At 31.6% G+C, this 15,835-nt stretch overlaps 2 protein-coding genes across 9 annotated transcripts in view; both read left to right on the top strand.

Annotated features, from left to right (window-relative positions):
- The first annotated feature begins 32 nt into the window (after window positions 1-32).
- LOC124423211 (protein scarlet) lies at window positions 33-4,267 on the top strand. Of its 2 annotated transcripts, XM_046960737.1 has the most exons (14): window positions 33-1,463; window positions 1,540-1,588; window positions 1,678-1,727; window positions 1,807-1,946; window positions 2,043-2,213; window positions 2,304-2,542; window positions 2,621-2,813; window positions 2,905-2,936; window positions 3,019-3,124; window positions 3,214-3,441; window positions 3,519-3,654; window positions 3,729-3,805; window positions 3,919-4,019; window positions 4,128-4,265. In XM_046960737.1, exons 1-13 carry the CDS (start codon window positions 1,298-1,300, stop codon window positions 4,012-4,014), a joined length of 1,683 nt encoding a protein of 560 aa, XP_046816693.1. In that variant the 5' UTR covers window positions 33-1,297; the 3' UTR covers window positions 4,015-4,019; window positions 4,128-4,265. The 2 variants fall into 2 exon arrangements, with proteins under 2 accessions (XP_046816693.1, XP_046816692.1); XM_046960736.1 differs by having other exon boundaries at window positions 3,729-3,834; window positions 3,919-4,267.
- A 2,906-nt stretch (window positions 4,268-7,173) lies between these two features.
- The window catches only part of LOC124423206 (rho GTPase-activating protein 21), a 29,627-nt gene continuing 20,965 nt past the window's right edge, over window positions 7,174-15,835 (top strand). For 2 of the 7 annotated variants that reach the window (XM_046960718.1, XM_046960719.1), the window contains exons 1-2: window positions 7,180-7,946; window positions 10,773-10,834. In XM_046960718.1, coding sequence (XP_046816674.1) covers window positions 10,784-10,834 — 51 coding nt within the window. In that variant the 5' untranslated portion in view covers window positions 7,180-7,946; window positions 10,773-10,783. Of the gene's footprint in view, window positions 7,947-9,627; window positions 10,642-10,772; window positions 10,835-13,828; window positions 14,401-15,835 lie in introns of those variants that run through there. The other 5 variants (XM_046960722.1, XM_046960715.1, XM_046960721.1 and 2 more) reach the window with 5 other exon arrangements.

Here is a 15,835-nt window from a genome sequence, read left to right as displayed (position 1 = left end):
AAGAAATACTTATAACTAATTTGAAGGAAATAATGAGAATTAGTAAGAATGAGAATTAGGAAAGAATGAACACGTTTTCTGATGCTTTTCAAAATAATTCTGATATTGATTCCGACATATAATCATCGTAAGATATGGGTGTGCGTGATGCATTGATCTACGTGCTATGAAAAAGGTATACATGATCTGTAACAATCCGCCGTCATTTCCCGTACAGACATCCACTATATCCTTTGATATATCACAGTATCGTTACAAACCGGTTACAATGCACACCGTGTGACCGCAACAGAAAAAAAGAAAAGAAGAACTTATGAGATAGTTATACTTAACTCACCTAAAAAGGATCTTCGTTATTTGAGATCACAATTTTTTACTCGTTCCAATAAAAATTCGAATGATGCTTTTATAGAATAATATTATTTTAATATTTGATTAAAGTATCTTGAAAAGTTTTAAAATCATGAAGAAGAATGATGATGATGATTATTAGATTAATTACAAAAGAATATTAATAATTTCAATCAGTTATTTGATTACTGTGTAAAATCTATCGCAAGTACTTAGATAACATATCGTACGTGTAAGGTTTCGGTTTTCAATTACCATAATCTGAGTTTCAGACATCTTACGCCAAAGAAGGGATATTTTTAAATAGAAGTGAAAGTCTATTGTTTCTTCTATCTATATTAAATAAGAACTGAAAATTCAATTTTAGAAAAAACAATACATTTGATCATTCTCACACACTAACTGAATGGAGTTCACATAAAAATAAGAAGAATTCTATTGCATCTGGTTTCATTAAAGGCGTCTCAGATTCATAACGCTATCCACAAGTATAATCAAGGGGTTAGCGAAGCATTTCAAGACTCATGTAGTCTGTTCAGTACCGCATGCGGTGGTGACACGTTAGTTTGCTCTCTGATGGGTCTCCTCTGACTTCTGTAAGGCTTCAGAGAAGAACGAGAACGCTCAACGTACACAGATATCTTATTCGTTCAAATTTGATATTATTAGTAATGTTTTTACACCGAGTGATCAATTGATAATATTCGATATCTCAGACATCTTGTGCGCGGCGATTTTATTACATGACAATGCTGTATCAATATTTCTGTTTAATCTTTAAATTCCTAAACATTAAAATCTTGATACGACATTAATAACACAAAAAAGAAGATCTAATATTATTAAAAGAGATCTAATAATAGATTCCTCACATTTTTCCAAGCTAAATAATATATAAAAATTTATAAAAATATCGGACAATCATCTAAAATTTGTGATTATCATTATGATGAACGAACAATTGATTGATATGACTGTGATAAAGAAACCTTTAATTCTAAAACCATCAAATAGTAAAGATTCATCCGGAGCAACACTTTTTTGGCGAGATCTTTCTGTATACGCGATGAAACGTAATGGAAAAACCATAGACAAACAACTTATAAACAACGGTAAATGTATTTTTTTCAAGGAATATTGCAAATAATAATTTGACCTGCAGTTTGTTAATATTCAATTTCATTTTAGTGCGAGGTGTGATCAAACCTGGAGATCTAACAGCTATATTAGGAGGCAGGTAAAATAATTCATTATAATAAATAATGATATTTATAATCGACAAAATAATTCGATTGTAGATCTTATTAGTATTTTTTTTTAATTCAGTGGATCTGGGAAAACATCGTTAATGACAGCATTGGCACTTCGTACAGGACGTAAATAAGATTTTATTGTAAATCGTGAATATTTTTACGAAAGATCAGGCATAACGGAGACGATTTTTATTTTTTCCAGCTGGTATTGTGGTGCACGGTGATATTCGTGTGAACGGTGTTCCAATCGGATCATCTTATATGAAACACCACAGTGGTTTTATGCATCAGGAAGATATGTTTATTGGAACGATGACCGTTTTGGAACATCTGTGGTTTATGGTTCATGCATTTATTTAACATTAATTTTAATAATAAAATAAATTTTAACGTAAAAAACATTGAATTTACATTTAAAAATATTTATTGTTTGATTAGGCTCGAATGAAATTCGACAGAAGGGTACGAAATCGCGAAATTCATGGAAAAATTGAAAGTTTATTACGTGACGTTGGTTTGATTTATAGATGTAACGTTCGTATCGGTGATAATGACGATGGAAAGATTTTATCGGGTGGAGAAAAGAAAAGACTTGCTTTTGCGACGGAAGTACGGTATATCTTTCTTCATCTCTTCGTTTATAATACTCAAATATTTAAGTTTCAAGATATGTACTAATTAAATTCTGCAATTTTTTAGTTGCTTACGGATCCAAAGATATTATTTTTAGATGAACCAACAACGGGACAAGATGCACATTCTGCTAGCTTTTTGATATCAGAATTAACGTCATTTGCAGCAAAAGGTCGAACAGTTTTATGTACTATACATCAACCGAGCTCTGCAATTTTTGATTGTTTTCATCGAATTATACTTGTTGCCGATGGAAGAATTGCATTTGCTGGTACCAATGAACAAGCTATTCGCTTTTTTGCAAGGTATTCAACAAATTAATTTTTTTATAAACAAATTAATAATCATACTCAACTTTTGATAATTCTATTTGTTGTTTATAGTCAAGGTTACGAATGTCCACAAACTTACAATCCCGCTGATTTCCTTGTTGCAACTCTTGCAATTGTTCCAAGAGATGAGAGCAGTAGTAGAATAACTGCACAAAGAATTTGTGATGCTTTTCTCACAAGTGAAGCATGTAAGGAAGTGGATGTTAACATACAATTGGAATTGCATATAGCTAAAACCTATCATGTGAGGAACTTTAAATAATATAGTATATTCATACATATATTTCTTTGATTATAATCACCAGTTACAATATCTTATTCTTCTTTTTTTGTAGTGGAGAAATGACGTTTTACTTACAAACGAGTTGTAAGTATTTACTCATGTTAAAACTTATCATTTACAATTGCTGTTCTTATTAGTATATCCTACATTAAAAATTCTTTTAAAGCAAGCAATTACAATGTTGGTTGAAGCTTTTTTGGATGGTCCATCGTGGTTTTATGCAAGTGTTAAGAAATCCATCATTACAGCTAATCAGAATGTTTCAAAAATTGGTAAATTAAAAGTTCTCATTTAAATTACTTTATCAATTAAAAGAATTAAAGTTGTAAAATTAAATTTGTATATTATTTATTATATATAGTGTGTAGCAACAATGGCTGGACTTTGTTTTGTGGGTGCAGTGAATTTGGATCAACTGGGAATACAAGCTGTACAGGGTGTTATTTTTATTTTAGTTTCTGAAAATGCATTTTTTCCAATGTATGCTACTTTATCTTTAATACCACAAGAACTCCCACTCTTTCTCAGAGAATACCGTGCTGGAATGTATTCTATTTATCTTTATTACTTTGCAAGAATATTATCTTTGGTAAATTTTATTCTATACCAACTATAAACAATAAGTAAATGTATAAATATGAGACATAATTAAATTATTAATTTCAGATCCCTGGACTAATACTGGAACCAATATTATTTACAACAATAGTTTATTGGCTTTCTGGATTACGTGCAACAACTGATGCTGTGGTTTCAACTATGATAGTTATTATATTCACAATAAATGTATCAACTGCTTGTGGTATGTTATTATATTAATGTGACATATATTTTACGTAACATAGTAACAGAAATGCAAAAAGATACATTGTTTAGGATGTTTCTTTTCTGTGGCATTTGATTCTGTACCATTAGCAATGGCATATTTAGTGCCATTCGATTACATTCTCATGGTCAGTATGGGTCCTTTTATCAAGTTAAGGTAACAATTTGTACAAAGTGGAAATTAATTTAATAGAATATAATCTTTAAAATAATTAATAATTTTGTAAACATTTGATTTAAGTACATTGCCAATTTATGTACGTTGGATAAGATACATTTCATGGCTCTTACAATCGACAGAGACTCTCTCTATTATTCAATGGAGAGGTGTATATAATATATGTAAGGCAGATATATATATTTTATTTTTTCAATTATATGTATTTTATTTTTTCAAATAATTATAAAATCTTGTGATATTTTTAAATCCTAAATACTATTTGCTTTTAGCCTGTGAGGTTGTTAATGAAGACTTACCTTGCATGACAAATGGAACAGAAGTATTAGAACATTATGATTTTGACGAGAACAATTTTTGGATGAATATAATATCTATGACTGTTATTTATATCGCATTTCATATTTTTGGTTATGTTTTACTTCGAAGACGATGCAAATCAAATTGATTTAATTAAGTGTACATATATCATTGCAAATATTGTAAAGGTATTAAACCTTAAAGTAAAAAATAAATTATATTTATAATATTTATAACAAATGAAGATAATGTAACCTTATTCTGCATAAACCTTTTGTATAACAGTAGTATATAGGCTGTTGTATTCATAAATCATAATTTCACAATAATTTATACTTTTTGTTTTAAATAACGGATGAAATTATAGTATACGAGCTTCATCGATACTATAAATCAGCAGTGTAGCAAACAGTAAAACTTAATTGTATGTTATTCTTAACCTATATTTTTATGATATCAATAAGCATTTTTACATTCTACAAAAATTTTATACATAGTAAGAAATAGATAGAATATTAATTAAAATAAGCTAGGAGAATATATATATGTATTTCCATTTATGAATGCCCCCAATTGCTGGTTCGAGTCCCCCCCACTTAATCCCCACTCTACCGAAAGGTGCGCGAGTATGGTCGTCTCTACGTGGACGCAATGTACTTGGTCGCTTGTTATATGGATGATTCAAAGTATCCTTTTAAACTAGCAATGAATTTTATAAGTGTCTAATTTCTAAGAAAAATACAGATTTTACAGTTATCGCACATAACTCTAAAGCTTATGATACACAGTTCATTGTAAAGTATTGTATTGACGATTATTTAAAACCATTATTATACGATTACTGCACTATTTGAAAACCAAAATGGAATCAAAATAATGATGTTTGAAATAGAACAGACAATTAAAATTATTGGCAACCATAATTTTATTTTCTACACTTTTTACTTTTTCAAAAGTTTTTAGTCTCAAAAACTATATGGATCTGATATAATGAAAAAAGAAGTTAAAAAAAAATATCTGGAATGGTATACCGAAAGAGCAGAAGAAAATTATATATTTGACTTTCAAAAGAATATTGTAATTCTGATTATTAAGATATGGATGTTTGAAACTTAAAAAATAATATTTAGAAATAGTAATTAAAATATATAAAATTGTACAAATGTATAAAAATTATTTAGAAATAATTTTTTAAATATAATAAATCCATTCCAAACATCACAATAGTAGGAGTGTGTATGACTATTTATAGGTCTAAGTATTTTCAGAAAGATATAATATCAATAATCAAATATACCAAGAAAGAAATTTTTTCAAAGGATTTATTATATGCGAAAGTTGTTGGATATAAAAAAAGTTGATAGATTTAATAAGCTTATAAACACTGTTTATCAATATCACAAATGTTTCTAGCATTGTTGTTTGAAATTTTACCATGAAGATACTATCAATAATATTAATCAAAAAACTATATAATACTAACCATAAACTATACGAAAAAACAAAATAAAGGAATATGTAAATAATAGATTCTGGATATAAATTAGTATAAATGTGGAAATGTAAAGTTAAGGTCAAGAAACTATAAGAATGTTTTAAATAAAACTATTATTATAATAGAGCCTTTAAATTCGTGTAATACATTTTATGGTGAAAGAATGTTTGCAATTTGAAAGTTAAAGCCAAAATATTAAGATATTAATGTTCAGTACTTTGATTATTATCTTGTAAACAAAATATATTACAAAGTAAATATATTATTGATGCTAAACATTAGTATGAAATATTGGACAATTTCAAAAACTAATTTATTGAGAATAGTTTGTCAACTTATTTATCAACAGGTTTGATTTATAAATTCAAAAACTAATTCGTTGAGAATAGTTTGTCAACACGTTTTTATCCAAGCATTCGCAACTATTAATGTAATATTTAGACTATATGATCTATTAGATGAATTAGGAGAAATTGTGATGTATTATGACAGAAACAGCATAATTTACATTGATTATAGTATCAATATTATTGAGACAGGTTATATGCTTGAAGAATAGGCTAATTAATTTGGTAAAGATGATTATTTAGAATCAAACTTAATCATAGCTTCTCTTTCAATCCCATTGTTTGGATTTGATAATTGTAAAGAATATTGGTCTTTAGTTACTCTTCTTAAATTTTTCATGATTTCATCAAGTTTCTTGATATAATTTACTTAATAATCCTAAAAAATATGCAATATTTGTATTCTAAAGATTTAGTAAAATGTTGTCAGTAATTTTTTATCATAAACATTTATTATATATTATATAAAAAATAATAAATATTTTCGCTTAAAAAATAATACTTAGTGAGCATGTTTTTAGTAACTACTTATTATGAATGAAATTTTGGTTTGTGAGATACAACAATCCATGCAGATAAAATTTATATGTTTATATTGTAATTTTTGATTTTGTAGTAATGGCCTTGAGAATGATTGTGGAGGTGAAGAGATCATATATAATAATTTCATAAATTATTTAAAGCAAAAGGTGTAATACATGAAATTATGGTTTGAGTGGTGAAGCAGTTTATATACCATAATTTCATTCATTATTTAAGAGAGAAGATTGATTAAGTTATGATTTCTTGAGTATAACAGTTCATACATTATTTATGACTAATACAAAAAAACTGATTGATACGAAATATTAATAATAAATACCTTCACTACAACGAATGAAATTGTAATTTATTTACCTCAATTTATCATTACACTCATAAAAGATATTTTTGAAATATTTTTGAAGTATATTCATGAAGTATTTTTGAATTAAACGATATAAAAATATCAATTAAAGCTACAATCTTCGGAAGTATTTCAATGCTTTAAAATAATTTGAAATAATAGTTGGAGCGCGCTTCTGGCGTTAATTCGCGAAATGAACGTTATGAGGCGTAAGTGTATATGGTTTTGCATGACTTTTGAAATAGCTTCTCTTCTATATGATCCTTACCAGTCCCTATTCGGAGCCGAATGAAACTGGATGGTGCTAAACGTTTTCTGGAGCAAAGAAGCGAGGGAGCAAGTGTGTCCGCCATGTTCTGTGGTACTTTTATTGCACATCGTCTTTGCAACAATAGTTGGAGTAGCTCGATAAAACGCGTACAGACAATTCCATCCTTGGTATTTTAACCGTCCGTGAAATTACGTAGTATCGTTAACGAATCACACGCCGGGGCAACGTCCGCGTCATAACGCCGCGTGTATTTCTCCGTCCACATAATTAAGAAAAAAAACGAGAGAGTGAGAGAGAGAAATGGATAGATAGATTAGATAGATAGATAGATAGATAGATAGATAGATAGATAGAGAGAGAGAGAGAGAGAGAGAGAGAGAGAGAGAGAGAGAGAGAGAGAGAGACTTAAAGATAGTGGGGATACCTTTAGAAGACAGAAAGAGAAATCGCATCGTCTGAGATTCATGCACGGCTGTGAATGTTTTCGGAGTGAATCGGGTTCTTTTTGTTTTTTTTTTGAAGATTATTATTTTCGTTATCATCTCAGAAACGAGGCAAGGAAAGGGATCTCTTGAAATTATTATTATACGATAAAGAAATAGCAGGGATGCGTCGAGAGCGAACGAAGGTGTCTCGATACGAGACAACTTTTTCTTGTGTTCAACGCTGGAAGAGGCAACGAATACCAAACTCCGATCGTCCCACTGGACGCCAATGAAAAAAGCGAAAAGACAGATCAAGGAGTACGGGAGGCGCTGTAGGTTTTATATCAACGAGATAAATTTGTGCGAGGTATGTATGTATGTATATTGTTACACATCCAACATAAAAGTTTATTTCTTCGTTTGAACGTATAATATTTTGTTAGTTGTACGTACGGATAAATAAAGTTTTTCAATGATTGTGCTCTCATTGGGGAGTATAATATTAACCATACGTTTTACGATTCTAAATAAAATACTCGGTAATACGAGATTAACACATAATACTAAATAGTCCACAAATTCAAGACGTAAGGCAAAACGCATTTCGAAACGAATTCGATATACTAATACGGAGCATCGATTCTTCGGAGCGTTGATCCTTTCTTATATTCGTAGCATTCGTCTATTTTGTTTTTTTCTCATTCGATAGAGTTCTTTTTTTTTCTTCTTTTTATATTATTATCATTTTGTTGTACGCTTCCAATCTTGAATAATTTATTTGAAATCAATTTACATGTCCTGTTAAAGATTTCGCTAAGCTGATAGACATATTATGCGAAAGTGTTAAGGTAGCAAACTTATCGTTGCTCCGATCTTGTTGTTTCGAAGTTCCGATTGTCGTATCAAAGGCATAAAGTGAGAAAGAAGAAAAAAGGTGGAAGAAGGGGGTGAGGAAGGGACGAAAGAGTGGGAAAGAGAAAGAAACAGGTTCTTGTGGCACGTTTAAGAACGATAGATATCGTAAACGTCATCGGCTAGCTCTTTTCGACGAGCAATTCGTTCGGTGTATGTCGTCCGAAGGAGATATGCGCGCGAGACCGATAAGATTAGTCCGTAAGAGGAAGATAGAGGGTACAAGAGGGGTATAGGAAGAGAGTGGGAGGGAGGGAGGTAGGGATCTTCACACATAACTCGCGTACAAATATTTACGCGGCCTCCAAATGTTCATTTTTATATCGCGTCGTTTCGAAAAATTATTCACGAATGTTCTCAATTTAAAATAAGAATCGAATAAGTTAATTCAAAACTTTGTGATAGCGAGTGTTATAAAAAGTATTTGTTAAAGTTTTAGAAGTTGCATAAATCTTTAGTTTGGATTATACGAAGTATTATCAAATTGTATTTGTAAGTTGTCTATAAAATTTTTTTGTCAAGTTTTCCTTTAAAAAATGTTTTATTCAAAATATTGAACAAGAGGATTATTTAAAATCGTTGTCGTTACATTGTTACAAAGTTTTCGTGTATATAGATTTACAAAAATATAATTATAGTCTGTTTTAAGGATTGGGAAATATACTTTTAACACTTACTTACCATTCCTTTGTTGCATTTATTATCAATATTTTGATCGTGATGTAATCATTTGGCAAACATGGCGTATCAAAACCGAGTCATTCCTTATACCGAATGTATACTATATAATTTGCGAAATATCTTGATACGATTACTGACAAGAACGTCGGAGTAGAGTGTTCGAGGGCGAAACAAGTACGGAAAAGCAGAGTGGTTTGCCGATTAAGCGTTTCCTTTTTCGATAGGTGTATCTTTCCTAATGGCGCCTTAACACTTTTACATTTGTTTTTTTATTGTTTTTTTCTATTTACACGATATCAAAGGAGAAATATGTTATTAACTTCAAGGTTTAGAAAGGCTTATTATTAAGAAAATTATTAATTATTGAAATTTTTTTTTCATCTTTCTCTTTTTTTTCCTTAAATAAGAAAACTTTGTCTATTGTCTTATGCAATTTATCAATTATTAAAATTAGATCTTGTTCGTTTATATTTATTTCATCTTTTTTCTTTTTTTGTTTTTTTTTTCAAATAAGGAAGATTTTAAGTATTGTCTTACCATTTGTTGATTATTAAAATTAATTAATTAATTTTTTTTTATGTAAGGAGAATACTGTATTGCCTTACCGCGTAGATTGTTTCATTTAGAGTTGGTGACACGTTAGGCGAGTCCTCGTTTGACAATAAAAGGGATCTCCTTCGATATCTCGATCATCGCAAAGAATTTTGAGGTCGAGAAATGTCGCGATCAGTGTTTGCATTGCTGACACTCGAGGTCTTCATGGTCGGTCACTCTTTACGCGTGTATGAGTCGCGTGCACGTGAAGCCTTCGGCTTCTTTTTCTTCTTTCTTTTTTTTATTTTTTTCTTCTTCCTTCTCTCCGTGCTTTCTGAGTAAGCAAGCCGGCTCCCGGTCTTTTCAGCATCCATATCGTGTCTCGAGGAGAAGCTTCTTGAGTACATACCTGGTTTCTCTTATTTTTTCTTTTTTCTTTATTTTTTAAAAGTTTCTTTCTTTTTCCTTTACATCGAATTTCTACGTTCTCTTCGTTGTATTTACCGTTGTGTTCCAGAACAAACGCGATACATAATCTATCGACGTGTGCCACGTTTCGCAGTAAAAAAAATTTTGCGGTTTCGGTCGTTCGCCGTACAACACCATTTCAATACGTACATATAGCGAAGTAATAAACAGCAAACTAGGAGCACGAGTATAATATACGTGCATGAACACACCGACAATAAGAGGAACTTTTCGAAATTAGCGTGTTCGATATCACTGGTTTATGGCGATCGAGAAACTAAGAAGTTGCTTTTTTGGATTTGCAAGTAGTGCTCGATTTCGTTGACTAATATACACGTAGTCAAACCGCAAGGAGAAAGTGCATTCTGTATAGGCGGATAGATACGTGTGTATGAATTAGTACGCTACGTTATATGATCTGTACTTGCTTAAGTGGACGACGAAAGAATCGATACACATATATACATGTATGTATGGAAAGATAGAAAAACTTAAAAAAATTTATTAGGATATCAATTTTTATACCGTTCGTTTCTTTTTCTTATTTTCGTGAATGTTTCCAAAATTTTTGTACAAAAACATTGTTAATCTTTTTTAGGAGAAGAAACGATGGCCGAGGATCGAAAGAACGCACAAAGGCTTATCGGTCAGGTTCATGCGGTGAGTTCAAATAATTAATCACTTTCTCATTATCTGTTAATTGTTTTTCATTAAACATTGTGTTATTAGTTCTTTAATATTAGTGTAGCGGCGATAGAAAGCCATCGAATGTAAGCCACGAATTTTACCGACACAACTTATCGGAAATTCTAGCAACGAGTTTTAATGCATGCATTATAGATAAAGTTTATCGTTGGAAGGTTCCACGTCACCAAAAGAGAAAAAAAAAGAGGAAAAAACTTTTAAACTATTTCTTTAGCAAAGTGATTTGTATGTTTTTTCACACACTTATATATAATTTATAATTAATAAGTATATAATGTTCATTGGTTGAATATTAATTATTAAATGATCTTATGTTAGCTATTAATATCGAGAAAAATTATATGTTAATATTTCCAATAGATCAATTAACAAGTGAAATAATATTGTGTCGTTTAAAGAAACGAGTCTCTTCCTCGTTAGTCGTTCGTCTCTCTCATCCCTGAATGAGCCCACCTTCTGACCACCCTTTTCCTCTACTTGGCATATCCACCTACTCCTTCGCTCCCTTTGTTCGTTATACAAGCGACCCTCCCTTTTACGACGAGCCGGTGACTCATACTGTATCACCATTTCATACTTCGTGCTTAGTACTGATTCACCCTCTGAAGAAATAAAATTATGTTCATCGCCGCACTTTCTCTAATATATATCTATGTGTCTATATGTATGCATATTGTATATGTACCTTTATATGTATATATTATACTGAGAGAAAAGCGAGATCTCTAAAGACTTTGTATTTTGATCTTCCGCGTTGTTCGAGGATCTATAACTGCTGTACACTTTAATGTAAAGCTTACCACTTAAATTAACCCTATGATATGATTTATTATCCCTGCTTGGATCTTTATATTATATTTGTTTCAATGAATTAAAATATAATCGATTATTTGAAGATGTTAATTAATCAAAAGGCAAATTTTTTCACTGAGGGAGTAAGAAGTTTGACAAATAAATAGGGAAAAAGGACGACAACGTTGACGTCTTCACTTGACGGGTGAACGACCCCTCTCTCTCTTTCTCTCTCTTTTTCTGTCTGTCTGTTTCTCTTTTACAGACAACCCCGACACACTTGAGTCGTCTCCATCTCTATTCCACTTTCTGCACTAGAAAAAAGAATGGCTCGAAATTTCTTACTTATTTTTACTTTCAACTGGATAGCGAGTATTCAGTAATGAGTAACGGAACTCGGAGTATAACTTCTACTATATAAAATATAAAAGCGTGCCATAGTCGAAAGCTCGGTTCCGTCAAGGAATAGTTCATCGAGGAAATATATTTAATAATTTAAATATAGTTCGCTTTAGCGTTACGATAGCTAGCAATCAGATACTTTTTCATTAAACGCGACGTAAACGAATCTCTCTCTTTTTTTTTCTGGTTTTACGCCTACTCGTCTTCTCTTTTGTGTAATAGTTACGCGAGAACAGAACGTCCAGCCTTTGTATCTAACAATGATACTAATCGTACTAACTATCGATCGAAATTACCGATAGACGTTCAATTCGACTATTTGTGACGTCATAAAAGTCTTGTAATTGTTCAAATTATTACTCTATAGTACTCGTAGTATTATTTTACTATCTCGTTAAGTCTCAGAGGAGAATTGATCGAATTTCAAAAATTATTCCAAGTCCATATGAAATTTTTTTTCTTCATTAATTTTTCCTTCTATGGCGAAACAGTTTAAATAGAAGCAAAGACGTTTTTCCCATCTATTAGCCTTGACCCCTTTTATTAGATCAGAAATAGAATGAACTTTAAGATAAGGGAGAAAGTGGTATAAAAAGAGAAAGAGAATCTCATCGATTAAAAATATACATTATTTTGAAAAAGAATAGATTCACTGAAAGTCCTACGAATGACGAACGTACACGCACAAACATGCATGCACGCACGCCTACACTTACTCCAACATATCTCAACTATATTTATTATTCTATATATACGCTTTGTACGTGCTCGTCCTTTGCCTTTTATGCACGATAGGTTGCAAAGCTGTCGATAAAACGTCTCTCTACATTGTCTCTCATGAATAGGCAGGAGTTGGTACTTTCAAGCAAAGCTGTCACACGTACGTATAGCGGTTTTAGAGTGGAGGCACGTGTATGGTAAATCTCACCTAAGGATTAAGGGCTTCACTCTCATACTATTATTACGTTTTCAAGGCTGATTACTTTTATCAATTAAAGATCGTACGAATATAAATATCCATGTATCTACCACTGATCACGCATTTTATTTTATAATATTTTTCTATTTAAAGAAATGTTTTTCATTATTTAAAAATAATTTCACTTGAAAATTAAATGGAGAATCGTTCGTATATATGTAAAGATACATGCACACATCCGTGTACACATCAATAGCCCAGCTATGGTTTACGATGCACTTAATACTGCTGATAATGCCATAGCAAGCACGAACCCGAGTTATAATAGAGAGCAGTGTTTATAAGCGATGTTTATGCTATATCGATACGGAGTATTCGATACGCCTGCGCATCGCCGTTTTCGCGTAGGCAACACTTTTCAATCAGCTTATGATAGAAAGATGAAGCTATTTATATATTATAGAATATTTAAATAAGTAAAACAGTTGCAACTGTTTAATTATTATAATTAGAAAAGTAAGAAATATTTAGTGATACGTTTGTATTGTTCTTATTTCGACACTCATTGATAATGAAATGATTATATGTAATAAATGAAATGAAATGAAAAACAAAAAAAATTTCGTAATACGTCGTTGCATTACATAGTCAAATTTTTCTACTCATTGAAAATGTAACTTTTCAGAGGTAAGCCAATATTCATTAAAAAAGTCGCGTTCAAGAGCTAAAAATGTTTTTGCGAATACGTAGCACTCATAATTCGATAAAGATTGTCATGGTACAGTGCAGTATCTTCCGGTAAGTTATGGTGGGGTCGGACTAGGGGTTGAGGAGGCGGAAAGGTGGAGGTAGTCGGAGGCGGTAGCTAGAGGTACTACACTAGGTACACGCAGTCTCCCACCTCTTCACTTCCATCTTCTTGACCCCACCACTATCAGCAACCACGTAGGAACGTACAACACCGTTTTGATTCAGTATCGTCAGTATCGCGCGAACCATACTGTTGTTTGAGAGTTCATCGCGTGTCCTTAACTCTTTTTTCGGCTTTTTCCCTCGCTTTCTCTTTCTCGAGCACGACGAAAAAGTGACCAAGGAACAGAATCCTCGTTATGAAGTTTGTTTCACCTCAGAAGTGTCTTAAAACAATCAAACTTTGATTGCATCTCGGTAATGATATTGCAAATATTCTTTTCTGTCTCGGAATAGAAAACAAGAAGTAATAAAAAGAAATAATAAAAAAAAAGTAACGATCATAATAGTGACAATATGTGATGGTGTTCGATCACTATTTCTTCGAGGTAAAATCTATGTACATTCGAGGTTCTTACGAGGCGCGTTCATTCGGGAAGAGTACTGTGGCATCGTTGGTTCTTGCGGCGGTGCGTTTCACGCTCGATTAATTTCTTAGGTGAGTCGAACAATGATACAGTTTAAAATTATCCGATGATCGCGTATTTTAAAGAAGTGAAAAACTTTTATGAATGAGAGACCTCATCATGTTGATCTAATCTGTTTATTCGAAGCGCTTTATCACTATGTTAATTAAGTGTCAAAGGTAAATGAAGAGTAAAAAACAATCGAAAATTAATCGTCAATTAATTTGTCGATCATTCGATTTTAATATATTTATATATTAAAAGGAAAAAAGAACGAATATATTTTTGTTTTCGTACTGGCTGTTTTATCTTCAAATTTATTTATTTCTTCCTGAAGGACCGTCTGCCAGTAGATATGAAAATTGGCAAATTCTCAAGGTAATTATAAAATTTTAAAATAATTTTTCGATGTCAAACGTAGAGACTGTGCGTGTATACCGGTTGCCGGTCATCCTCCATCGCAATCGTCGATCAGCGTCGTAGCGACTTACGCAAGAGCGTGTCTGTAATGCGAAATTACGTAACTTTTCTCTTCCTCTCGCTTCCTCTCGAACCTCATAAAACAACGTAGGGTGAGTGGAGAAAGATAGATAGATAGATAGAGGGAGAGAGAGAAAGAGAGAGAGAGAGAGAGAGAGAGAGAGAGACAGAGAGAGAGAGGCAAAAAAGAATTACATAGCGATTTGTAACGTAACTCGACTACACTTGAAACTTGTAAAAAATAGGTCAATAAAATCGTTCAGATGTTCTTGAATCTTTGTAGAAAAAAGAATCATGAACTTTTTTGTGTACTTCATTAATATCATCGATAACGTCAATATGTGAAACGATAGTAATTTGTTTCTGATAATGAGATAATACTTATCAAGATCTTGTTTCTGCAATTTCTCGAAATTTAATCGAACTTTTTATATAATCACGATCTCACAGGTTCTCTCTTTTTGTTGTAATCCAATACCTCGTGAAGAAATTACATACAAAATGGTGTTGATAACTTCTCAGCTAATTCATGTATTATGATATTTACAATTGAACGATGAATACTGATTGCCAACATCATGATACTACGTTTTACAATGTAGAACTTTAATGATCGAGATTTTGGTGTCAAATTTTTTGAGATCTCCAAGAGAGCACCAGGACCGTATCGGATCGTGCGAGGACGTACCAAGTAGATGTTAATATTTTAAGCGAAAGATTGGAATTTCTGTAGAGCGTCGACGCGAACCGGTTCGCAATCGGTTAACGGCCGATTAGTCTTTAATAGACGAGGTCTGCAGCCAGGAAGGCGGAAACCAAGAGCCAATTCATTCGTTCTGGAGGGTGTCCTTTACTTCGTTTTTCTGAATCTCCTTGCGAGAAACTTAATATTTATATATATATGTATATATTTATAATATATATTTATAATAATAAATATATATATTTAATATATATTAATCCTAGACATTGTATTCCTACGATTTT

Source organism: Vespa crabro, chromosome 3 (assembly GCF_910589235.1).
Source record: "Vespa crabro chromosome 3, iyVesCrab1.2, whole genome shotgun sequence".
Taxonomy (NCBI): domain Eukaryota; kingdom Metazoa; phylum Arthropoda; class Insecta; order Hymenoptera; family Vespidae; genus Vespa; species Vespa crabro.
Note: the sequence above shows the minus strand (reverse complement) of the source record. Positions and strands in the feature narration are given on the sequence as shown.